This window comes from Montipora foliosa, chromosome 8 (genome assembly GCF_036669935.1).
Source record: "Montipora foliosa isolate CH-2021 chromosome 8, ASM3666993v2, whole genome shotgun sequence".
NCBI classification, from domain to species: Eukaryota; Metazoa; Cnidaria; class Anthozoa; order Scleractinia; family Acroporidae; genus Montipora; species Montipora foliosa.
The window spans coordinates 18,962,460-18,986,837 of NC_090876.1; the positions used below are offsets into that span (position 1 = coordinate 18,962,460).

The window sequence follows — 24,378 nt, forward strand, 5'->3', positions numbered from 1 at the left end:
GCTTATTAGAATCTAGGTAGGCCCTTTTCGAGAACCGTGACATTAATCAGTGGAAGGAATACTTGTCAGTTAAGGGATAACTCAAACATGTACAATGAATCCTATATATACCCACCTCTGATATCAAAGACTCTGAGGAACTTTTGTGCCTGTCCACAAATCAACAGATTGTGGTCATAAGGTGACCATGCCATAGAGAGAGTAGGGTCAGAGGTAGCTGCATTGATAGTAAAAGAAACGAAGTGTAAACAATAGTGCCTGTTAAGTGGTTATGTCTATGAAGTTACTGAGGTAGATCTTATCAAGGACTATTAATTTTGATTTCAAAAGGAGAAAATAATGGCCTTTAATTACTGAATTCAATATTTTTATTACACTTCAAGAATCTTGACTTAATGCAGTGCCTTAACCCTTTGACACCCAAACCGGTCTTAACCGGCCAGACTTAATTAGTATTTTATTCTGTCTAATGCCAGACGATTTTACTTGTCAATGGGGAACCCCTAGGAGTCAATGGGTTAAGTCACAGCACCAAGGAACCACACCCGAAGACCATGAGATAATATAACTGCAGACATCTGCAGTTTAGTTTCCTCAAATTGTCTCTTTGGTTTTTTAGAATCCTTGCAACACATTGCTGCGCCACACAAAATTAAATCCTGAATTATTCAAGGTTTGTGATTTTCCAAAGCACGACCACACAGCAAATAGTGCTTCCATGTGTACCTGAAAGGTAATACTGGTACATTTATCTGAATGGTAGCTTACAAAGTTCCGCAAGTGGCCTGTTTCCTGTGGCAGACGGATCCATCTGCAAACCTGATCCCACTGTGATGGGAGACTGTTTCCCTCCAGGCACTGCAGAATGTCTTGAAAATAATGATCATGTAATAATGGCTTTAGTGGCTGCTGGGATTGTTCAAGATTTGCCTCAATAGAATGCAGGATCTTCCAAAACCCAGTCAAAACCACTGACAGCAAAACTTAATAAGCACTATTTTAACCCTTTGGCATCCAATTTGCCGGTCTAAAGCAGCCAGAGTATTTTACTCTGTCGAACGCCAGACAATTCTACTCGTCAATGGGGAACCCCTGGAAGTCAATGGGTTAATCACTCACTGAAAATGTCCCCATTAACCGTTTGGTGTCCAAACCGGCCTAAACCGGACAGACTTAGTATTTTACTCTGTCTAACGCCAGACGATTTTACTCGTCAATGGGGAATCCCTGGGAGTCAATGGGTTAATACCACACGGAAACATCAGGGAGAAAAACTGTGCAAAAAATTATTGCACTATTGATTACATAATGCCAAACTTGTTAACAATTTTTGTTTAGTTTTAATGCACTTTGTCTCCTTACCTTTTTTCTTGATTTCCACTGTCTCTCACACCTGTTTAAAAAATAATGCCTTTACCTTTTGGTGGATATGCTCAAATGTGCTTCATTCACAACAATGAACAAAAAAAAAACCATTTTTAAGGAGGCTTGAAACGGTTTTCAGCTGAGTGCGTGCGCGTAAGCCACACATGCAATTCTGAAGCTGTTCAAGTCATGCATGCATAAAATGCTTGTCAACCCCTCATTTTTCCTGATTTTGCAACTTCTCTTGTTTACATCTCTGCTTCTGGATGGTGATTTTTTTTCATTTTTTGCATGTTAACTTCAATTAATTTTAAATGCTTTTCCTTGAAATTAAACAAAAATTCTGTACCTGAAAACCTGGCCTACAGAATTTGTTGAATTTTAAACATTTTAGAGATTATCTCAAACATTACCTGGTAATACTGTATGGGAAGATTTCACCGTCCTGTATTTTTTTTTTCTCAAAAAAAAGACAATTATGTTGATTTTAAGGTTCAAAGAAATGCCTTATATCGTTGCTATGGTAACAGTATTTTGTTGGAAAATGTGATGAGAGAAATCTATAATGGGTACTTAATACCCTGGCCAAATTTTGCCTTGATAATAATGATTACCCTAACTATATTAAAACCAGATTATGTTCATTTGTGTGAAAAAAGGAAAAACTATTTTGAGATTCCTTAAATCAAACATGGCATACCATTAGTTGAAAACCCAACTCGAAGAAAGCAACCAGATCATTATTTACAGAGTTTAACCCACTGACTCCTAGGAGTCAGACTTAAGACCCATTTATATGGCGAAAAAACTTGTCCTGGGTAGATGGGTCATCCGCCTACCTGAGCCAACTTTTCCTAAATTTCCTAGCTTACAAAACCCAGCGGACCATTTACATGAGAAGAAAATGTTGGCTCAGCTAGACAGGTGTTTCAAAATGATGTCAGTCTTGTTTTATTGCCGAGTGACTTTGTGTTTAAGGACGTTGGCGCCCATTGCTACTGCGCATCCTTACAGCGCACGCAAATTCACATGCCACGTCATGCATCGAGCGCGCACGCTAAGTACTAAAATGAACAATGATACATGTAGGAGAGATGGCCATTACTATAGCTTTGCTTGGATTTAACGATCTTGGATGTTCGGTGACCCCTACTTTTCTTTTCAGAAACAGATTTTATTTACAATTATCTCCACATTGTCCAAAAATGAACAAAAAATCAATGTGGGAAGTTTAAAAAATTTCAAGATTTTTGTCCTCAAGACATGGAATCCTGCCATCTTGCGGCTGCAAGGCGCACGAAACTATGGTCGCTAAATGCGAAATTGTTCTTTAAGGAACCTCAAAAGTTAACTAAATTCACTTGATGGGTCCACTTAAACAAAGTTTGGTAGAGAACATGTCACTTCAAAGATGTACAGATTGCTGTGGCCTTATTCGATAAAGAAGCCGGATTTTTTCAGATTTAGGGTGTTCTTCCAGGCAAGTTCTCTCCAAAACAAAGTTGGTGACCCCCCATTTTTTTCACAATTTCTGACATCACTAACTCATCATCTTTCAATGGTAAAATTTTCAGGAAAAAATTAATGTTAGAACATTTTTGCGCCTCATTAAATCTGCAAGAGAAAATGTCTGTCTATAATGTCTATAATTGCAAATTATGTAATAAGCAAAGCTGATGAACATGTGAAGGTCTGGGCTGCTAGCTAATTATAAATTATTCCCCACAGGTCGATGATAATTTACAGTGTATACTGTCAAAATTAACTTGCAAAAGAAGCTAGTTTATTACTTACTCAGTTGGACATTTATGTCCCAAACAAGCAGAGAAACATCATTCCTGGCTTTATCTAATCCTGCTGCAAGCTGAATAAAATTTGAATAATAATAATAATAATAGTAGCTTCGAGTTTTGTTTTGTTTTTTTTTTCGCTTAGTGTGTAATTCTATATATTATTCCTTGGATGCATGTGTAGTGTAGTTTGGATGTTCTGTGTTTAGCATATATAGATAGGTATAGTAGTTTGGATGCACAGCTTGGATGTATAGAGAATAATTGAAGTGTAAACAAATGAAAATTTATAATAATAATAAAAATATCACACAAGGAAATGATCTCACCAGTTACATTACGTTAATCAGTTGTCCTTACCAAATTAGTTTCCACTGGATTCCAAGCAAGGCTATTGCACTGCCTTGAATGTCTGGGAACTTGAAAAATAAAATAATCAGTTATAAAATAATTAGGATAGTATGCACACTCTCATTGGTCGATGGCTGTGTTTAGATGAGAGTATGGAAACATGGCTGTGACATCACAAGAATTTTGATTGGTTATGTTGTCAGGCGCGCGTTTTGATTGGCTGGTAGGAAATATGAGCCTGTATCAAGAAAATCTGTTGCAATCTAGAAGTAAAAAAGCCAGCATTTTCCAGTTCATTTGTTGAATTATCTTTGAGAAATTTTTTTTTATATTTTATAAAAGCAATAGAGGACTTTTTCCCGTCTTTTTTCATAGCCTCATCTAAACACTCAGGGGAGTTGGAAGAATTCTCAACAGTTATGCAAACCCTTAACTGCATCCCAGGTTTGCATAACTGTCTCAAATTCTCCCAACTCCCCCTCGTGTATAGAGGAGGCTATGGAAACACGAAAAACATCCTCTATTGCTTAAATATAATAAACAACGTACACTGGAAAGTAGCCAAACATGTGACAAAAGAATATACTGTTATTGGCACAAAAGAATCTTACCAAATTCTCTAGCAATACCAAAATTTGAGGAATTGTTTTCCCTTCCAATACTGAAAAACAATCACAAGAATTTTAGGGAGTTTTAAAACTGCAAGAGCATTTACCATTTGTCAACAAAAAGCAAAAATTCCGGCTGGAAATTCAAATGGTATAGCTCATTCCACTGGAGAGTTTCCCAAAAAGATGGAAATCCTCAGACGTTTTCCTCTTTTCCCGTTCCAACCGAAATGTTTGGGGAAATCCTGTACCATTTGTAAACTCCCACTCAACCCGGTTCAGTTCGGCCTCTTTTTCCGCCTTTCGATGCTGCAGATGCAGCTACCATTTTGATTTGTCATTGTTTTCTTTCAAGTCTCTTGTGGCTAGAAGAAAACAATGACATGTTGACAAATCAAAATGCCGGCTGCATCTGCAGTGTCGAAAGGCGGGAAAAGTGGCTGAAGTGAATCCAATTTTAAAAACTTTTGTATAGCGTTCCAAGGTAAACTTGGGGCATTCACCATTTGCACAGAAAGAAAACAGTAAAGTCCCTAACAAGAATATGTCTGTATAAATGTTATAAGACGTTATCTGGCATTCTTGCTTTAAAATCCCCATTCACATTTTTCACCCTGAAAATATCCTTTTTAAGGGGTTCCACCTTGTTTCACTGTTTATTGATCGCCATCTTGGATTATCAGTTGTGCTTTAATGGCAGGGACCCATCCACACCTCAAATGCCCTAGGACATTCCCAGTTGACAAGTAAAATCGTCTGGTGTTAGACAGAGTAAAATCTGTTAAGTATCACTTTCAGGGGTCAATGCGTTATATAATTAATGGATTTAAATAAAAACGTGCATGAAGGAGCCCCTTTTTTACTGCGTGGTGTTTATGTGATTGCAATTTAAGAACTTTCAAAGACATCAATACACACTCGTGTAATTTCCCCTTCAATTCTTCAGGAAAGAAATACATGTAAATTTCTCCTTTTAGTGGCAATGATGGTATTCCTACAAGAACCATTAATTCCCAGTGCAGTACATGAAGGTGGGCGATGTTAGTAATACCTATGGAAACAGTTCACTCTCACGATCATTATCTATTAGGCATGAGATGGCAGAATAAATACCGGTACTTTGTCGATTTAACCCTCCCCTTTGGGCTATGTTCTGCTCCATTCATTTTTTTCTTCCACTGCAGATTTGATCAAGTGGATACTCAAACACAGTTATGGCATTGCTTTTCTGTTGCATTTATTTGGACGACTTTCATACTCTCAGCCCACCTGGTTCTCTTACACTGTATCTGCCAACAGAATCTGGAAACACGCATCTGTCAGATCCTGGAATGGGGAATATTCCCCTTTATCCAGAAATTAAAGCTTTCAAGAGGGTCCCTTCACTTGCCTAACTGTGCTTGGTATTGAACTGGACTTCGTGGCGCTTCAGCCTGCCTTCCAAAGGACATTAGTCTGATCAGATAACTGCTCTTCTGGAATCCTGATCTGGCAAACAGCATTGCACCATGAAGGAATTGGAATCTCTGATCAGCAATCTCCATCACGCCTGTAAAGTAATCCCTGCAGGTCGGACTTTCCTGCGCTGCATGATCGATCCATTGTCAGCTTTTCCTCATGATGACCACTCTATTCGACTTAATGGGCAATTTTGAGGTATACCTGGTGGAGGGAGTTTTTCCACTCCTGGGATGACATTAGTTTTCTCTTCTCCACAAAGGGCTTCCTTACTCGATTTTCATGTCTCATCAGACGCAGCAGGTGCACAGGGGTATGGAGCCATCTTTGATGATGAGGGATTCATGGCCTAATGGTCTTATGTTCAACAACCCTTGTCCATTGTTTACAGAGAATTATTTCCAGTAGTGGTGGTGGCTCATCTATGGGGCTCCCAATGGGCTTCAAGGCAGGTGGAGTTCTGTTCTGACAATGTGGCGGTGGTCTGTGTGCTGCATTCGGGCTCCTCAAGGGATCCAAACATGATGGTACTTCTCCGTCACTTGTCCCTGGTTGCAGCTGGTCAATCCTTTCCCTTAACTGCATCCACAGATCAGGCCATGACAATTGTGTAGCTAACGCCTTATCCTGTTTTGACTTTGAGCAGTTTGATCCCAAAATCCATTTTTACCTTACGAATGGCCTGGCTCCTTCCACTTGTCAAGTCTACAGCTCTGCTAAGTGACAATTCCTAGAATCTTGCATGCCCTTTCATTCGAGTCAGCCTCTCCTGCCCACGAGCAGATGTACATTAATGTCTTTGCACCCACCTGGCTTATTATCTTTACTATTACTAGGAGGCAGTGTGGCCCAGTGGTTAGGGCGCTTGCCTTGAGATCCGGAGATCCTGGGTTCAAGACCCGGTCTGACCACTCGTTGAATTTGATCCTGGTAGTCCCTGGTTCAACTTCCCCGCTGCACTTGTAAATAGCCAACTGGTTTGCCTCCAGCCAGTTGGGATTCTTAACAGTTGTTGTTGTTCTGTTCTGTCGTTTCGTTGTGTTTCATTGGCCCTGAAAAGCGCCTATGGGGAGCGGTCAATTAAGTTTGTATTGTATTGTATTGTATTTCTCCGCAGTTAATTCTTTGCCTATTGACTACGGCTTCCCTGACCCTCTTGTGTCCTGTCTTTAAATCCAATGTCTCTTATGGCGAATTAAACAACGTCAGGGTTCAAATGTCTCTCAGTGTCATCCCGTGACAAAAGATGGCAGTTCTTCAAAGGTCATTGGACTTCAGCAATCCTGACAATGTAATGCTCTGGGCAACCAGCTGCCTAGACGTCTTTGGTTTCCCAAGAGCTAGTGAATTTACAGCACATGGCTCTTTTATGTGTTCATCAAGTGCTTGAAGATGGACCCGTTCCGTAGGGGCTGCTTCATCTTCCTTAGTCATGGTTCCTTCCCTTTCTGTCTGGTGGTTTCCATGACAAATTACCTCAATATGACCAGGGCCAGGACCTTGCTTTCTTTCTTTTCCAGGCTGGCACACCCCTTTCAAGGACACACCTCTCTTCATTCTTGCCAACCACTCTACAGTTGGCAGGTATCCCAGGAAAGTTATTCCGGTCATAGCTTCCAAATTACAGCTGCCACTATCGCTGCTCAGAAAGACCTTCCATCATTAGACTGTGGGTCATTGGTTCAGTGAAGCGTATTTACTGTATGTGTGTACTCCCGCAGACACCATCCTTCAAGTTACCGCAAGACTTGAGTAGCAGGTAGGTGTTTTGTTTTATTACTTGAGGCATTGGTGCTATCTTGGGTGCTGTCAGATTCTGGGCATTATTTTGTTGGAGCTCTGGCTTCCCAGCCATGAGACCCCTTTTCCCTGGGCCAAGTGCCTTGAGCCCGGAGATCTTCCGGCTTGGTATGGGGGCTTAAGGCCGGGTTGCCAGGATTTGCCAGCCATGGGAGTGGCCTTATCTAGAAGCTGGCTACCAATGAACAATATTGGTTGCCACAGATACTAGGGACTCTCTCTGTTTAAAGTAATATAAATCTACTGACACAAGCTATTATTGCAAGATTTACCATGTAAGCAGGACTCTTCCATTTGCCTGCCCCACAGCTAATAAGTTCTCTGGTTCAGCTCTTGGGTACCAGGCCACGCACTAAAACAATAATAAACAACAAGGTATTTTTATCAGCCACACACAACCATAACATCCCTCTCCAAGCTAAATTCCAGACACAATCAGTACCTTAAATGCTGATGTCTGTTCTCACTCTAGTAAGATGAAGAAGCAATGTAACAGTTGTTTGTTCATTCAGAAGATGAAAGTTCTTACCTTCAGATACTGTATCTCCGTCATAACAGACACAAGTGAGGCACATGTTTCGTCAGATAGTTGAATCACTTTGAAAGATAAAAGAGAAAAAACACATCTTGTTCTGTTTTACTTGCTTTGGCTGTCAACGCATTTTAAGAGAGAACATTACACAAATACTTTACAGAAAAGGCAGAGATAGTATGACTAGCACAGGAGTGAGAAAAGTAAAGCGCCCCCAATCTGCGAGTAAAATTGTCTGGCATTAGCCAGAGTAAAATCTGTAAGTCTCACTCTCCAGGTCGGGAAGGGTTAATGGGCTTTCCAAGCCATAATAATTGCACACAAGGACAAGGCTGCTGCCTAAGAAAATTTTCAGGAGCCCTTCGGGCTTCCAACATTAAAAGTTAGTAGCCCTAGTAATTTTTTCAAGAGCCCAGAATTAATTAATTAAAAGTTAGGCACCCATTTGGGCTACTCATTCACCATGCTCCCAAGTAAGGTGCCCCAGGCGACTGGGTTACTGTCAGGTAGCAGCCTTGAAGGAAGCAACAACTTCCAGTTAACGGAAAGGATTGGCCCATAGGTGAGAGCACTTGCCTTCCACCAATGTGTTCCAGGTCTGATTCCAGGGCATACAAATATGGAGTTTTGTTTAACTCTTATCAAGGGGTTTTTTAGTACAGCATAGCGACAGGTTTATTTCTGCTTGCAATATTTAAATTATTTAAAGTACCATAGTACGGTGCCTCCTAATTTAAAGGCATTTTTGTGTGGTTTATGAATACTCTCAGAGTGGAAAGGCAGATCTGAACAACTGTTATTGAAATCCAAAAAAGAAAAATGGGGGTAACCACACAATATTTGTAAAAATTCTTAAAATACAAAGCAATGTATGGAGTTCTTTTCCAAACTGAAGCTTAATTATCTCTGGAAAATGCATGGTTATGTTGCAGGTCATTTTGTTTCCTAGGTTAATTTGCAACCAAACTAGGTCATTTTGTTTCAACCTAGGTCACCTTGTTTCAACAAGGATCAAGTTGTTTCAACCTACACATGTACAATCCTGGACAAAGTTGTTAAGACAATTTTCTCTCTTTGTAAACAATAATATTTATTTATGCCACATAAATCGTCTACTTTCAAATTACCCTCTCCCCCCATACAATGTTGAGGGATAACCCTGTTCGTTGCAGTTACCCCCAATTTTCTTTTTGGAAACGAAGGGTACTTGATAAGTTCTCCTTTCTCCGCATAGTACTGCCCAAAAACATCCCTGTATTAGTAAAGCACCACCCATAGGAAACAGAGTACCTCAAGATGAGCAAAACGTACGTGCAGTTATGTGCATATTACTTAATATTAGGGTACCTTGGCTCCTTATACCAGCAGCTTTTGGTAGAGTTTCCTATGAAGGAAAAAAATTGTATTATTAATATACAAGTACATGTAGCAAGCCAAATCCTTACATCCAAATTCAGTTAGTTTTGGCATGCATCACAATTCTATAGTGTAATGTTAAGAAGCTAAACAAACTGGACCTAAATGTGCAATTCCTTAGCCCTTCCTTGCCTAAAATAGCCACTTAACAATTTAACTCTTGTGCCACAAGATTTTACTAGTTAACAGGAAATCCCTCAGGGATGTACACATAGCTTATACACTTTGTTTTTCTAATGTAGATAGACAAGACAGGAAGGTCGACTACAGTCAAAGGCAACCAAAAGAACCCTTTTTCTTTAGCTTCTTCTGTAACTTACGACAAGGGCGGGCACTAATCCTAGATCCTGTCACATGCACAACTTGTCCCCAGTCATACTGGTACTCATTTTACCCATCACAAATGGATGGAAAGCTGAGTGAACTTTGCAGCCCACGAGCTGGGATTCAAACCCAGAGCGCTTGGATGCAGACTGCAAGCGAAATCCACTACAATAAGCACCAGGGGTTTCAATACGTAAATGGCTGGTTTTGTGAAGTAGGTGGCTGTGGGAAGAAAGGGGGCGTTAAGGTCCCTTTTCTCTAGGAAGGTCTGGGGCATGCTCCCCCAGAAAATTTTGAAATCTGGAGCTCGCAAATGGCATTTCCAGCAATCTGGGCATCAACATCAGTTACAAATATTTACTAACACAATGCTGCACATGGCCAAGTTAGAGGACAATAATTTTGTTTACACTCTCAATCTCATTAAAATATGACAAAATGTTGCCTCCAGCTCCACGCTTTCTAGCTGTGTTTCCGGAAAACCGGAACATTTGATGCAGCGAATGTGGTAATGTGTCCTTTACACAAAGACTCTGGATGCTTGAAGTGGATCAGAGTGAAACAGTGAGAATTGTGTACCAGTAATTCAAGCTTCTCGAAAAAGTAGGTGGCAAAAACTTAAGGAGTAGCCGGCAGAATTCACTGGTTGCCGGCTTCTATTGAAACATTAACCTCAGAAGCACACTCCACACAATGTAGTTATTGAGTATACCGAGAGTATTTTCTTTTTAAGCTGGACATATTCATGCGTGCAGACACCCTGAGATCTACAGTGACTATTGGAGTACCAGAACAAATGCGAATAGGAGTTCATATCATACCATAGAGCTTTATTTACCCTCGGATTTTTAGAGTAGCTTGGTGTAGCTAATATCTCCGAGCATTTACCCTCCCAACCATGATACACCACAGAAGACAGACCACAACACCGGGAACTACACGCCCTACTCTTTACAACAAGTGTGCGGGTTCTTTTACGTCCCACAGGATTATGAACATTGAAGGGTTGTGAGACGGGACCTCCGGCTTATCGTCCTTATCCGAGAAGACTAGAGAGTCTAACCATTTGCAGATGTAATTACAAAGGCAGCACTTTCTCCTCAGTTATTTAAAGACCCTGAGTGTTGGTCCAGCCCGGGTTGAACTCACGACCTCCCGCGTAACAGCCCGGTGCTCAACCAACTGAGCACCAAGCCTAAGAATTTACAAAAAAACTCGCAAGGCTATCATATATCGAATCCAAACCAATGTTTGCTAATGTTGGAACTTGCATTTATGTCCAATTGGGGAATTCCGAATGGCGTAGTGGTAACCACACCTCCTAAATGTAGGTAACCTGCAGGGTATATTTCTTGTCATTTACAATTACTGCTTGTACGTGGGCTGAGTTTCAGTCAGTATCATTTCCACCCAAAAGATTTAGATTTAAGAACTCTGTACTGCACTGGATTGCAGTGCATGTACTATTTACAATTGTTACGTCAGAACGAGTAAAGCATACAGACACATGCAGGAAGTGCATCCTTCGAAGCAATTCTTCGTCAAAAGCAAATCAAACAGCCTTATTCATGTTAATATTTTAACCGTATGCTCGCCATCTCATGCTCACCTGTGTTTTGGAGACCTGGTACAAGCAAATCTCATTTCCGAAAGAGATGAACCTATCATGGAGGCAAGGAGACCATAAAACCCGCCACTTTGCTGAGCTCATTTTCAACGGATCGTCAAACAACGGAGATTCTTCGTCTTACAGGGAGTTCGGGCACGCTTTCCATTCCCATTAGAAACAGAAAATTACTATTTGGAGTAATAATTTTATAAAAGTTCAAAGTACGAGGAAGAACACAAAAAGTGAAAGTGTGAGCGATATATTTGAACAGCGGTGTATATATATCATGTGATCTCATGGAGAAGTTTGATTGGATAATGTAAAAAAATTGAACTTTCACCGCGAAATTTATTGCTCTATCTCTACAAACATAAAAAGCTGTGAAAATGGGATCGGCTGAGTCAGAACTTAATAAATTGACTCATAATTTGAAAAAGGTGCAAGAGAAGTTTTTACAATGGACTGGGGATTCCCTGAAGAAATCGCTCTTGGAGGGCAAGCAAAACCACGAAAAAAACTTACTGGACAGAAAAGGTGTGCAGCTGCGTGTGTTTATACTTTCGATTTCGTTGATTGTAAAGGAAATGATCGTGAACAGAAATTTGAGTTGATCTTCAGTCAAACTGAAATTCCTTTGGCTTTTTAGAGCGAATACAAGAGCTGGAGCAGTCTATTAGCAGAAAACAAATTCAAAGCGAACAGAATTTAGAAGGTAGGATGTTGCAAATTAAAATAAGACGTTTTTAACCAAGCTCCAGGGACACCAATAACAATAGAGAAATGTACGACTTCTGGTGGACGAACAAAAGAATCTAATGAGAGATCTTTTGTTTTTGTCCACCAACATGGCGACAATAACGTCACGTGAAAACCTCCTGTTATGGCCATTAATTAATTGAGGCCCTGTTTACAAGCAGGTAGGGTAACCCTGCGAATCAAAGATAGCCCGGGTTTACAAGCAAAATTTCACAGGTAGAGGTACGTATATCCTATCATCCGGGACAACTTTGCATGCTCGGTAACCGCCAGCATCGCAAACACAATGGAAACCGCTAAAAAGTTGTCCCTAGTAGAGCGTTTACAAGGCAGCTAGGGTAACCCTAGCACTCAGATAGGGTTACCCTAGCGCCAGGGTAACCAGCGCCAGGGTAACCCTAGCTGCCTTGTAAACACTCACTCACTCACTCACTCACTCACTCACTCACTCACTCACTCACTCACTCACTCACTCACTTGGTCGCCCGAAGGCGGGCAACCACTGGTTTATTCCACGGCCTCTTATTAGCTATCAGTGCAGCAATCTCACTTGCTTCGATTGCCCCAGTATCCCTCTTAATACTCAATATAGGTAGTTCTCGGTCTTCCTCTCCCACAATGACCATGTGTGGTCTCCCAAAGGACTAATTTCTGGGTGCTGAGCTCTGGATGGCGATAACAGTGTCCCGCTAGTTGTAGTCTACGGGAGGCGATTTTGTTGCTGACTGCTGGTAGTTCTCCGTACAGTGGTTGGTTTGGTATATGGCTGCTCCAGTGGATGTTTAAGGCTTTACGCAGCATCCTAGTGTATGTTCCATCCAACGACTTTTCTTGTGCTTTTGACAGAGCCCAGCTCTCGCACCCATAAAATAAGATTGATTCGATGGTGGCTATGAAGAATCTGATTTTCAAATCTTTACTCATATTGGACTTCCATATTTTGGTCATACCATTCAAAGCTCTCCAAGCCTGTGCTTTTCTTATGCTGATGTCTTTTTCTGAGTTATCAACCCATGACCCTAAATATTTGTAGTAATCCTTCCATTCCAGATCAGTGCCATCCGATGTATGTAATGGTGTTGGTTCATCAATGTTATAGGCAACTGATTTTGTAAACATGTCGATGAAAAAAGAAGAAACGTGTGAGTGCTAGGGTAACCCTCTTGGCTAGGGTAACCCTAGCACTAGGGTTACCCTATCTGCTTGTAAACAGGGCCTTAGGGAGATCTAACGTTTCAATGTTCAGTTTATTTCGCTCCTTTAAGCTGAGTTGCTATCCAATAAGTTTGAAATAAAAGAACAAGGAAACTAAACTATATTCATGAACAAAGCTGATTGTAAGAATGATAGGAATGTAGAGTAAAGCGATATTTGTCAATAAAAACTTACAGCGACTCCTTCACCGACCACCTCCCTTGCAATCAGGTTGTCTTGAAAACACAGACCCCTAAGACTCGAAAACAAAGGATGTAACCTAAAACCCTCAATTAGGCTAACCCTAGGCCTAACTAGGCCTAAAGTTGGTTTTTAGGCATCGGATTAGCCAAATTGAGAGTCTTGGGTTACTTTCTTCGTTTTTGAGTCTTAGGGTCTTAGGGGTCTTTGTTTTCAAGACACCCCTTGCAATGATCAAATTTCCTCCACCCTGGGAGGCTGTTTCTGTTCAATTCCCAACCTCTAGTCATATCCCTGGGGTATGCCTTATGGAACAGTGAAGCTTTGATTTGACCATTGCATTATCTTTCAACTTGGTTGGCAAAGATTTTCAACTCACGTCTGCAATTGAATAATCATCGGCCAAGGTGTTATTCCATAGAGTTGCGAGAACTGTACAAATTTTGAGTTGAAATGAGGTAAAGAAACTGAGTTAGGTGTCCTAGACAGATATGTCGATGTTCTTCTACAGATTATATACTGTCACATAATGGCAAAGGTAGATTTTCCCAATGAGCCTTGTGCATCATTTTTAATAATGCAGTCTTGTATTTGTAACATAGTGGATGCCAGTTTGCAATTTTTAAGGCCTCTATGTGGGGTGTCTGTTCGTAAATTAAAAACTACCTCTGCAGCTTTATTGTGTAGCTTTTCTATTGAATTAAAGAGTTCCTGGTTACCATGGCAACCCCACAAAGCTAAGCCATAGGTGACAGTCGGTAGGATAACAGTAAGATAAAATGCTTCTGAAACATTCTTAGGTCAGAATTTGCACCTCGTTAACATGGCTAACATTATGGCAAAGTGTTTCTGTAGATCCATCAATTGAGTTGTCCAGTTAAGCTTATTGCCCACCACAGTGCCAAGTAATCAGGATTTGCTGACTTGATTAACAAGAAAATCGCCTATCCTGACTGGTAAAATAGGCTCGATGAAGCTAGACCTGGATATAAAAAATGTCTGACACTTTTTCGGGTGTGGTGTTAAGGGGTTATTCAGGCACCATGTATAAAGTTTGTGTGAACTTAATATATCTAATTAGGCTTTTGATTATTCTCATAGAAAAAGTGCAATATAAGTAATAAATATTATTATTATTATTATTATTATTATTATTATTATTACTGACCTACTGCTTGATCCACATTCTCTCCAATACAGTAAATAGCTGAATCATCGGCATACATAAAAAGTTCTCCTGACTTTACCGATGATGGAAGATTGTTAGGAAAAAGCATGAATATAGTTGGTCCTAGAACAGAGCCTTGCGGGATACCGTAGTTACATGTAACTGGAAGAAGTTCCGATTTGGTTCTGTAACGACTGTAAATTGGCGTCTGTGTCTGCATCTATTGTTGCTTACATAATTTTCATAATGCCATAATCACATAACAACACTGGACTCGTCTACAATGACTGAGGTCCCACTAATGCTTGACGCCATTATTACAACGTGTTTTTCCTAGCTGCTGTTCACACCAGTGTAACACTAGATCAAGTTGTGCTAGGTTACACTTAACGTTGTTAACATGACCTCCTGGCTAGCATCAAACTGGGGTCTGCTTAAATAGATTAGAATGACTGAGGTCCCACTAATGCTTGACGCCATTATTACGTGTTTTTCCTAGCTGCTGTTCACACCAGTGTAACACTAGATCAAGTTGTGCTAGGTTACACTTAACGTTGTTAACATGACCTCCTGGCTAGCATCAAACTGGGGTCTGCTTAAATAGATTAGATCGTACACCAGATAAACTGTGCTTTCAGAGATGCAAACTTCGTTGTAAATATGCTTTGATTTTGCCAGGTTGTGTTGGCAAAAATTTTTGACAATAATCTTTGGAAAGCAGACGGTCCCACTTGAAACAGCTTGATAGCGTTGTAACACCATTGTTAACAGTACTAGTGGGACTTCAGCCATTAGCAAATACGCTGTGGGTCACTGATAGTGTCTCTTCATCACCCTTTTATAGCTTTGCGACAAAGGGCAGAGGAAGTTGCAAATCTTGAGAAAGAGCTTCGTGAGTTACAGATCACAGGCCAGCATTTGGCAGAAAGAAGGAATGAAACACAAAAACAGCTTGAAGAAACCCATTGTTGTGTACAAAAACAACAGAAAGGTATTATAAACCACAACATGTCATTTTCACAGTCCACAATGTGTTCAGGCCAACATGTTGGTGGAATCAAATTCCATAACCGTAAAAAGTAAATGTGGATGCACTTGTGGCATTGGGAAAGCTTAATGAAGCACCTCACCATTTGTTTTATTTTTAATCTTCACAATCCTCCTCTCCTTTGAAACTTGTTACCTCACAACAGGGGATGGGGTGGGGGGGGGGGGGGGTCAGGAGTACAGGTGGCATAATGAAGTACTATGTCTTGTACCTATCCCTCGTGATATACCCTTCCTACTGCTCTGTGCCTTGTATAGGAGTCCTTATATTATTTTGGTAAAATTTAAGAATCTGATCCCACCAACGCGTCGGCCAACGCGTCGGCCGACGCACCACCGACGCATCTTATATGTTATAAGTTTAAACAGCGGCCAACGCGTCGGCCGACGCGTTGGTGGGATCGGATTCTTAAATTTTACCATTATTTTGGTCAGGTACATGCATGCACAGTGTGTGCTATTTGGAGCAGAATGCAGTAATGGAATTTAAGGGAGATTGTTCCTATTATAATATTAAAAGAACTGAAAACTGGAAGACTGAAAACTGAATAACTGGAAGACTGTTACAGTTATATTATTGTTCTCTCATGGGGAGATGTTTAAACTCATATTCCCATTAGTTTAGTGTAAACTAACTCTTCGATGCTTGGTGTTTTGTTATCTCTTGCCTACATCATGTACATGTATGATATGATAGTTAAATGGATGATGCATTTTTAGAAATTTTAGCAAAGGAACAGAGTACCTCTAACAAAATGCAACAGTTCAATAAAGGGACAGAACACTTCAAAGAAAGGCTGGGATTAGCCTTCAAAAAAGTTGATGGTAATTATTGAAGCCTTCTTTTCTTGTTTTACGGTTTTTAAGTTTTTAAGTTTGAAGTTCTTAACTTTTTCAATATAGGAGTTTTCCAAGAAGTTGTTAACTACAGTGTACATTGTATATAACCCTGGACCGACTTTTCAACACCAAATTACCACTGATTAAAGTTAAACACATAGGTATAACATAAAAATGATAATTATGCTGCTAATGTTTACATGTACAATGGTAGCTTTCTGGTTCTAACAATTCATTGCAAGGTTAAGTCAGTTATTAAAAATTAAATTGTCTTTGATTTTTGCATGAAGTACATATTATTAAATGTCAGATACAACAGTACCTTAAATTAAAGTGTAATTGTCATGACTTAATTTACACAAGACAGTATGAAAGGTCTTTTGGTGACAAAAATGCTCTCTATCTAACATGCACTGCCTTTTATACTCCCCAGATGAAAACTTACAGTTTGTCTTCAAGTACATAGACCCAGAGGATGAAGAAAAGCTGTTCGTGTTTACCGTGGCCATTACAGCTCAAAATAAGTATTCAGGTAATAATTATTTTGGAGTGTTCCCCATTTTTTTTTAGTGAGACAATTTATAGTATTAAACGCAAGTTTATAAAAAAAATAATGTTCGAAGTTTTTCCAGTGAAAGCGTTTGTATCTGAAATAAATGAATTTCAGAAACAATGATTGTTTTGGTTTTCAAATTTCCCAGTTGCTGTCATCTTGAACAATAATAATATTGTGGCATGTTCTACTTGTCCTGATTTGTTTTCACACATTAAGAGCTTTTGTTTTGAAAACGTGAAAACAAGTGGTTCCAAATTTCATTTTTTTTTCTTCAGTACAAACACTTTTTCAAAAAAAATTGTCAAGCAAATTTGATTGAAAAATATATAACTTTGTTCAGTTTAAAATAATTATTACCATATTCATCAGTCAGAGTAGAGAAGGTTTGATCCCTAAATAATATTTTTCCTTGACTTAAAATTTTTGGGGAAATCTGTGACAATGGACATCAATTCTTTGCATAGGCAGCCCAAGCTCGCGTCACTACAGACAGCCGTTGAGAATTTAAACGAGTTATAAGACTTTGTATGGGAAATAAAATATAGTCGATTATGAAGCCTAAAAAATGCTTAGTTTAACGTTCATTCAATAAAATGAATCAAAATGACTCACCTCTGGTGTATTCCTGTGCCTTTTGGAGCTTATTACAACGTTTCGTGAATTCTGTGTTTTCAGTGTTTTCAATGTTCTTAGACTTTGTCATTTTGATTCATTTTATTGAATGAACAGTAAACTGAGCATTTTTTAGGCTTCATAATCAACTGTATTTTATTTCCCATACAAAGTCTTATAACTCGTTTAAATTCTCAACGGCTGTCTGTAGTGATGCGAGCTTGGGCTGCCTATGGTCTTTGCGGCCTATAGAACGTTCAACTTTTTGACAACCAACCCCTGCTTGACTCCACAATGGAAGGATTGTGCATTCAGTAAGTAATAAAAGAATTCACCCTTGCATCTCTCATGATATTGCACTCAGCTTAAACGGTTTGTTGGTAGGATGTACATGTATTGCAATACGTGATACACTAGAAACACCTTGTTCCTTTTCAGTCACAAAATGCATACCAGAGGTTGAAGGAATGGAGGACATGATACATCAGCTCAATGCTACAAACAACTTTTCTAAGTTTGTTAGATCCATGAGGATAGGGTTCAAAGAAACTATGAAAGCACCCACCAAGAGCAAAGCCTTTTAGTTCAGCAGTTGCAGAGAGCATAGCAATTTAATTTTTTATACATGTAAGCTTTAAATAATAGGATTTCCTTTATCATGTAACATTAGATAGGATGAAGCCTGTACAGTTTCTCTTTGTTTCAGTTCTTTTGGAATTTATAACCATTTAATATAATGCAACTGGTTTGAATGTAACTTGGAAGTGGTTGATGTTTTCCCAACGAAACTTCTTCCCAACAGTTATCCATTCAAATGCAGTAATCCTGGGACTTTTATAACAAGACCAGTCCACTTTGATGCCGGCAGCAGAAAACATGCCTGATCAGTTTAAGCCCCCAAGAGTAACAGCTGCTGTTACTAATCATTTTCAAATGAATTTTATGCTGCGATAGCCTGTGTACAGCCGCCCACTCTCCGCAAAAAAAAAATGGGCGCCTGTACACAGGCTAATGCAGCGAGGGTCAAATTGATGGTTGGCTGGTTCAATAGAGCTTTGAACTTCGCCTCTCCTCACTTCAATCATGAACCTATAAAGGAGAACGTTTTCAGGGGTCTCTGACAAGACATTGAAACTGAAGAAGGGACATGCATACATATGTTCCATTCCATTGAACCCCCCACCCCTCCCTCCAAAAAACAGCAAGTCACAAATTTTCATGCCTCAAAATCATCTTGGCTTGAAGACACAAACAGATAAATGGTCTGCAAATTGTTCCCAAAGGCTTCTGGGACTTTCAAGAAAATATGCTCCCACTTCTTCAGTTAGTGGGGTTTTTGACTCTGGACATGGCTTTTATCTGGATCAAGGAAATTCAAACTGATTTCAAATCAAAGCTTGCTACCTACCTGAAAGGATAGATCTATCGATACACATACCTGTGCATCTGTTCGAATTTGGAAAAAATAATTATTAGCCTGCTGAGATTTTTGCTGCAGCTGGTCTTCAAACCAGTAACAACATTAAAACTGAGTGGGGAGGAGAGAGGGGTTGAAGTGAAGGCATGACAAGTTAACCAAAGCTTGGCCTTACATGTACGTCTAGTAGTGAGCTGACATTGAAATAAACACAAATCATGTGGTTAATAGTGCGTCACATTTGATTTCATTCACCTTTGGCCAGAGATTGAATCTCGTAAACAAGGGCACTTTTCAAATTTCATCAGAAATTGAGGAAGTGGCAAAATGGTACTGGAAGCCATTGTCCAGTCAAAAGACCCTGGCCATTACAGTAAACAAACCACTCTAGTCACAGATGACAACAGACTTGAAAGAGCAAAATTCCCGTGCAGAAAAACGGGTAAAACTCTCACACCACGGGGATGCAGAGCATACCGAAAACCAAAGTTTAGACAGATAGACAGTGCCCACAACATTTACATTGTACTAGTGCCATAACTAACAAGGTTTTCTTGGAGGCAGTGTGGAGGCAGTGTGGGCCAGTCAGGGTTTAGTTTAGTTTATTGAGATTTGTCACCACAAAATACATACATTATCATAACAGTAGTATGACGTGACCGGAGAGATGAACAGGGCGGAGCCCCAATTGCAACGTATCCCCTAGGCTCAAAAAAGTATAAGATTTACATAGTAGGATGAAATAATTACACAATAGATTAAAAAGGAAAAAAAGAAAAAAAAGAAGTATGGAAAATAATCGACAAATCATGGCGGACTGTAGTAGACCTCTAAAGTGTTCGTAAAGATGGACTCTAAACCACAAGAGATCCTGGCTAGACTTCTCAGATTCAAGACCTATTCTGACCACTTGTTGAACTTGATCCTGGTAGTCCCTGGTTTAACCTCTCAACTGCACTTGTAAATGACGATGATGAACTTTATTTAAGCGTCAAGTCTATTGGTATTTAGTGCCAAGGTACTAATTGGGGTCACTGTGCAGAAATCAAAACAAATCAAAGGTTGGTATTTTAGGAGAGAGGAAAAACCTTGCAAAACAGAGAAGAGAACCAACAAACTCAACCCACATGTCTGGGAATCTGGGAATGCCAGCCACTGGAGGGCAAAATGCTCTCTCCACTGCAGTACCATCCTTATCTGGGTGAATCCATGGCATTCTCCCATGGAGTAATTATACCTACATGTATCCCTGCAACTGGTTTGCCTCCAGCTAGTTGAGATTCTTAACACTGTTGTTGTTGTTCCGTCTTGTCATTCCGTTATAATTGTTTCATTGGCCCTGAAAAGCCCCTATGGGGAGTGGTCATTTACCTACGGCGCAGTAAAAACAACAACAGACACAAATTGAATGTAAACGAGGGTGCAGGAAATGTATTGGCAAGGCCCGTATAGTAACTACGGTCCATATCATATTCATGAATCTATACATGGTGTAGCCTGCCTGTATGGAACACAGGATGAAGGGCCTCGGCACCAAGCCGCGGGGGTGCCTCATGCCTGTACTGCAAGGCAGGTATAGCTGCTGGCACATTGTCCTAGACCAAAGTAACATAATTATGCTCCCTCCCTGACAGGGCTGGAGGGGTGCTGCAGGCAGCAATTTAGTTATGAGGACTGTTTGCCATGGGTCATTAACCTCACCAAATCCAACATTCTGCTGTGTTTAAGGCATTGACAAGGAATGCTCACGAATGCTCTGACTGCAACCTTTGTGAACTGTATTGTTCCTAACATGTTACAGTATAATAGATCCGTCCACGGTTTTTGACCGCCATCTTGGCTGGGGGGCAAACACGGCTAAATTTACAGTAAATGTATGGGATTTTGAACCGCTGTAGCGCCGCTAAAAAGAGACAATTCCAACTTTTGCCACTACTTTAATTAGTTTTATTGATATCATTCATTCAACAGAAAGTAAGAGGGCATTAGGAAGGTATGACATCTGTAAATTCAAATAATAAATCTTCTCATGTTGCTTCTAATTTCAAGGCAATTTGCCGTGATGATTTTAGAAGGGTTTGTATGAAATCTTAAAAATTCGTTTATGATCGTTGTAGCCTGAATCTGTTCTTTATATTTGTATTTCATGAAAATAATCTCCGTATAAATGTCTTTTAAAAGACAATGTCACTGTGGAAATCCGTCTCTTTTTAGCGGCGCTACTGTAACAGCGGTTCAAAGTCGGCCAAAATCCCATACATTTACTGTAAATTTAGCTGTGTTTGCCCCCCAGCCAAGATGGTGCCAAAAACCGTGGAAGGCGCTATTTCATGCACAGTACAGAAATGTGGCCTCCAGAGCATAAAGCTGAAACATATCAGGGTCTTGAAAAAGTTTTCAACAGGAAGCCAATTGTTCATTGTGAAAACGATTGTGCAAATCAAGATCAATAGTCTAAATTATGTCGTACCCTTATTTGTAATTTACACAAAAATGTTAATCTTGCCACATGCCGTATTTATCAAAATGTTTGTTCATTATTGTTACAGACAAATTTTAACATGGTGAGTGAAGTAATTGAACAAAATGTTTGCAATGTTTCAACATTTTATTTTCTGTTTTCAAAAGCAGGTTCTCATGGACCAGACTGTGGTTTGATATTTAGTGATAAGAATAATGCTAAAAAACTCCACAGTTGGGATCCATTATAACCAGGAAAAAATGTACAGCTTCATAAAAATCTGTGATATCCCCTTCTGATGGGATCAATAATAATGAATACTACCTATATCTTTCTTCAAATGCAAATTAAGACTTTTGAAACCAACTTAACAATTTTTTGCCCCTTTGTAAGCTGGTTAACTTAAATTCTCTTCTAATCAGAAGAAGTCATAAAAAAGGTAGAGTCTTAAGAGTTGCCTTAAAAACATCAAATGTCCATAAAAAAAACTGCCTGTAGGCATTTTGTCTCTAAAGAAATCTCATAATAATTTAAATTTTGTAAAAAATGTAACACTGGCACTCAAGCATAATTTTGTTAACCACATTGTACATGTATAAAGTCTGTCTTGTGCAACTAAAGTTGCATCTATCCTTGGAGGACAAACTGTTGCAAGATCTAGATGAATGAATGTCTCATTAATTATTAACTCCAAAGACAGCTCTAATTCTGGTTCACACTTGTCAGAGAAGCATCAGGGATTCAAAATGGAGCACTGCAAGGGCATTACTACAGTGTATAGGGCAGGGCAATCTGGTGCTTATTGCTTCAGTTGCTTTGACTAAGAGAACAACGAAACAGCCAAAAGCTAGCATTTTCATGTACGGTTAAATCTCATAATGATCCTAAAACTTCCTTCTTCTGAAATACTGAAAGCAAAAGAAAAGGAAAAGGTTTTTCTGCTCTTTCCAGGGAGGCTTTATGCTTTTTGCACAAGTGAGAACCAAACTTGGAAATTAAGCTCTATTAATTTAATACATGCCAGGAAGAAGATCCCAACAAACAGGCAAAACCGTTTGATATTAAATTTACCCTCAGGCAATTTTGTTAGGGTATACAGTAATTACTAACATTAAAAAAACGACAAAGGTGAAAATGGATTGCCATCAAGGGTTTTGTTCTCAACAGAAACTTTGAGGAAAGTTACTTAGATAATTGTGTGACACTTGCATCTTCCTTGTGCTAGATCGGCATGTTGCTCTCAGCTATCCCACAATTTTCCATGTAAATTGGAATCAAGAATGATCTACCCTTTGGGATCTTTCTCCTCCCATGTAAAGAGTCCCTTGCAATGCAACAGTACCAAGTGATTCATTGACGTCTTTCAGTTTACAGCAAGGCTGGCAAGCAACAATTTTTATGTCGTTAGCAAGACGTACACCCATCCAACAGTTTTTGCGAAGGGTCATTGAATTTCCTCCACATAGCTAGCTGGAAATACTCCTGTTTTATTATGCAGTTCTCCCTGCCACCAGTCACCATCCAACTTTGCTGTTAATGTAATAACATCCCCCGGTAAAAGATCAAGTTCGTCACTTTGGGCTGCCTTGTATTCATAGAGTGCACGGCACTGGCCAAGCACTGAAAATGTGTGAAAAAATATTTTTACTCAATGAATGAAAGAAATGTAAATTACATAATGAATTGTGGGATATAGACGAATAAGAGAAGCGATCCTTGTACTTAGCTGGACAATAATTTTAAGCATTTGCTTTTTTTTGACACTTAAAAAAAAATCAAGTGGATTCAATGGGATTGACCCATGATGACCTCTGTGATACCAACTGAGCTATGACTCAGTTGACAGCAGCTCAATTTATTGGGCTTATGTGTTCCCCCAAAGGACTCAATGAATGAACACATGAGCTCAACAAATTGACCTGCTCTCAACTGAGTGGCTTAATTTGTGGCTTTAAGTTGGTAGAGCATTGCACTGGGATTGCAGAGATCATAAGGGTTTGAGTCCCATTAAGTTAAGCCACCTGAATTTTTCAGGTGTCAAAAGAAGTCAATTGCAAGTGCAAGGATGACCACTCCTTCATTCTTACTTAAATGTACTTGACAATTCTATTTAAAACAAAATGTGATAAGGATGATGGTTTCCTTCCATTTCCTGATCATGAGACTACATGACATTGTACAGTGACAACATGAACAAAGATTCCATTTACAAATTAAACAACGTTTTGAAAAACAACGAACTTGGCCAACAAACGAGCTTGTAAAAAGAAAAGCCGTTTCAAATTGTTTAATGTTATCACGACCTTAACTTTCGTAAGTTTTGAGAGTGCTGTCTTCATGTCCAATTTGTTCTCATTTCAATCCAGTTGCAGTTAACTACTTGTTTTAGTAGAATACTGTGGCCTATACTAATTACACTGAAATTTTCCCACTAAAGGCAGCACAGGAAAGGGTGTTAGAGGTTACATGGGTCTCTTGAGGACAACTGGCTGGATTGTCTTAGGTGGTCCAAGTTTAACTCCACCACCCTTCAACAATAGCCGACTGGTTCCCTCCAGCAAGCTGAGATTTTTAACCATTATAATGTTAAAGGGGACAAGTTTTTGAGTGGATCTAAATGTTGGGTATTGTTTGATTTGATTACAAAAGCGAAAAGTCTTTACAAATACAATCCCACCAGGAAATCAATATTAAGGAGTGTGTAAAACAAAATTAATTCTCTGTTCTCTCCTCACCTGGTGGGTCTGGGAAATCATCAAATTCGTCATCACCTTTAACCAAAAATCAGTAGTCGTAAATGAGTGTAAGCAAGAATCAATAGTTGTAAATGAGTATCATTTACAGGGAGTCAGGGCAGCCTAGCCGTGTCTTCC

The 24,378-nt window shown here is 39.5% G+C and overlaps 3 protein-coding genes across 4 annotated transcripts in view; 1 reads left to right on the forward strand and 2 right to left on the reverse strand.

Moving 5' to 3' along the window:
* LOC137967909 (GATOR2 complex protein MIOS-like) overlaps positions 1 to 11,512 on the reverse strand; it is a 40,788-nt gene extending 29,276 nt beyond the window's left edge. Inside the window, exons 1-10 of the mRNA XM_068814508.1 lie at positions 11,254 to 11,512; positions 9,252 to 9,288; positions 7,902 to 7,969; positions 7,645 to 7,724; positions 4,118 to 4,167; positions 3,516 to 3,574; positions 3,160 to 3,229; positions 1,363 to 1,393; positions 769 to 869; positions 116 to 217 (exon numbers count right to left, since the gene is read on the reverse strand). Of these exons, the coding sequence (XP_068670609.1) occupies positions 116 to 217; positions 769 to 869; positions 1,363 to 1,393; positions 3,160 to 3,229; positions 3,516 to 3,574; positions 4,118 to 4,167; positions 7,645 to 7,724; positions 7,902 to 7,969; positions 9,252 to 9,288; positions 11,254 to 11,355 (700 nt within the window). The 5' untranslated portion in view covers positions 11,356 to 11,512. The remainder of the gene's footprint in view (positions 1 to 115; positions 218 to 768; positions 870 to 1,362; positions 1,394 to 3,159; positions 3,230 to 3,515; positions 3,575 to 4,117; positions 4,168 to 7,644; positions 7,725 to 7,901; positions 7,970 to 9,251; positions 9,289 to 11,253) is intronic.
* Positions 11,513 to 11,596: 84 nt separating this feature from the next.
* LOC138013011 (uncharacterized) lies at positions 11,597 to 19,272 on the forward strand. Its single transcript, XM_068859972.1, has 6 exons — positions 11,597 to 11,787; positions 11,900 to 11,965; positions 15,417 to 15,563; positions 16,340 to 16,444; positions 16,893 to 16,991; positions 18,066 to 19,272. Exons 1-6 carry the CDS (start codon positions 11,640 to 11,642, stop codon positions 18,209 to 18,211), a joined length of 711 nt encoding a protein of 236 aa, XP_068716073.1. The 5' UTR covers positions 11,597 to 11,639; the 3' UTR covers positions 18,212 to 19,272.
* Positions 19,273 to 21,633: 2,361 nt separating this feature from the next.
* The window catches only part of LOC138012524 (nostrin-like), a 29,204-nt gene continuing 26,459 nt past the window's right edge, over positions 21,634 to 24,378 (reverse strand). For both annotated transcript variants that reach the window (XM_068859313.1, XM_068859314.1), the window contains 2 exons: positions 24,241 to 24,276; positions 21,634 to 23,125 (listed from right to left, as the gene is read on the reverse strand). In XM_068859313.1, the coding sequence (XP_068715414.1) occupies positions 22,950 to 23,125; positions 24,241 to 24,276 (212 nt within the window). In that variant the 3' untranslated portion in view covers positions 21,634 to 22,949. The remainder of the gene's footprint in view (positions 23,126 to 24,240; positions 24,277 to 24,378) is intronic.

What these genes read in the sequence shown, in the direction of transcription:
- LOC138013011 (XM_068859972.1), top strand. Translation starts at nt 11,640, where the DNA reads ATGGGATCGGCTGAGTCAGAACTTAATAAATTGACTCATAATTTGAAA. An exon ending in AAACTTACTGGACAGAAAAG is followed by an intron (nt 11,788 to 11,899) that starts GTGTGCAGCTGC and finishes TTGGCTTTTTAG; the next exon opens with AGCGAATACAAGAGCTGGAG. An exon ending in AGCCTTCAAAAAAGTTGATG is followed by an intron (nt 16,445 to 16,892) that starts GTAATTATTGAA and finishes TATACTCCCCAG; the next exon opens with ATGAAAACTTACAGTTTGTC.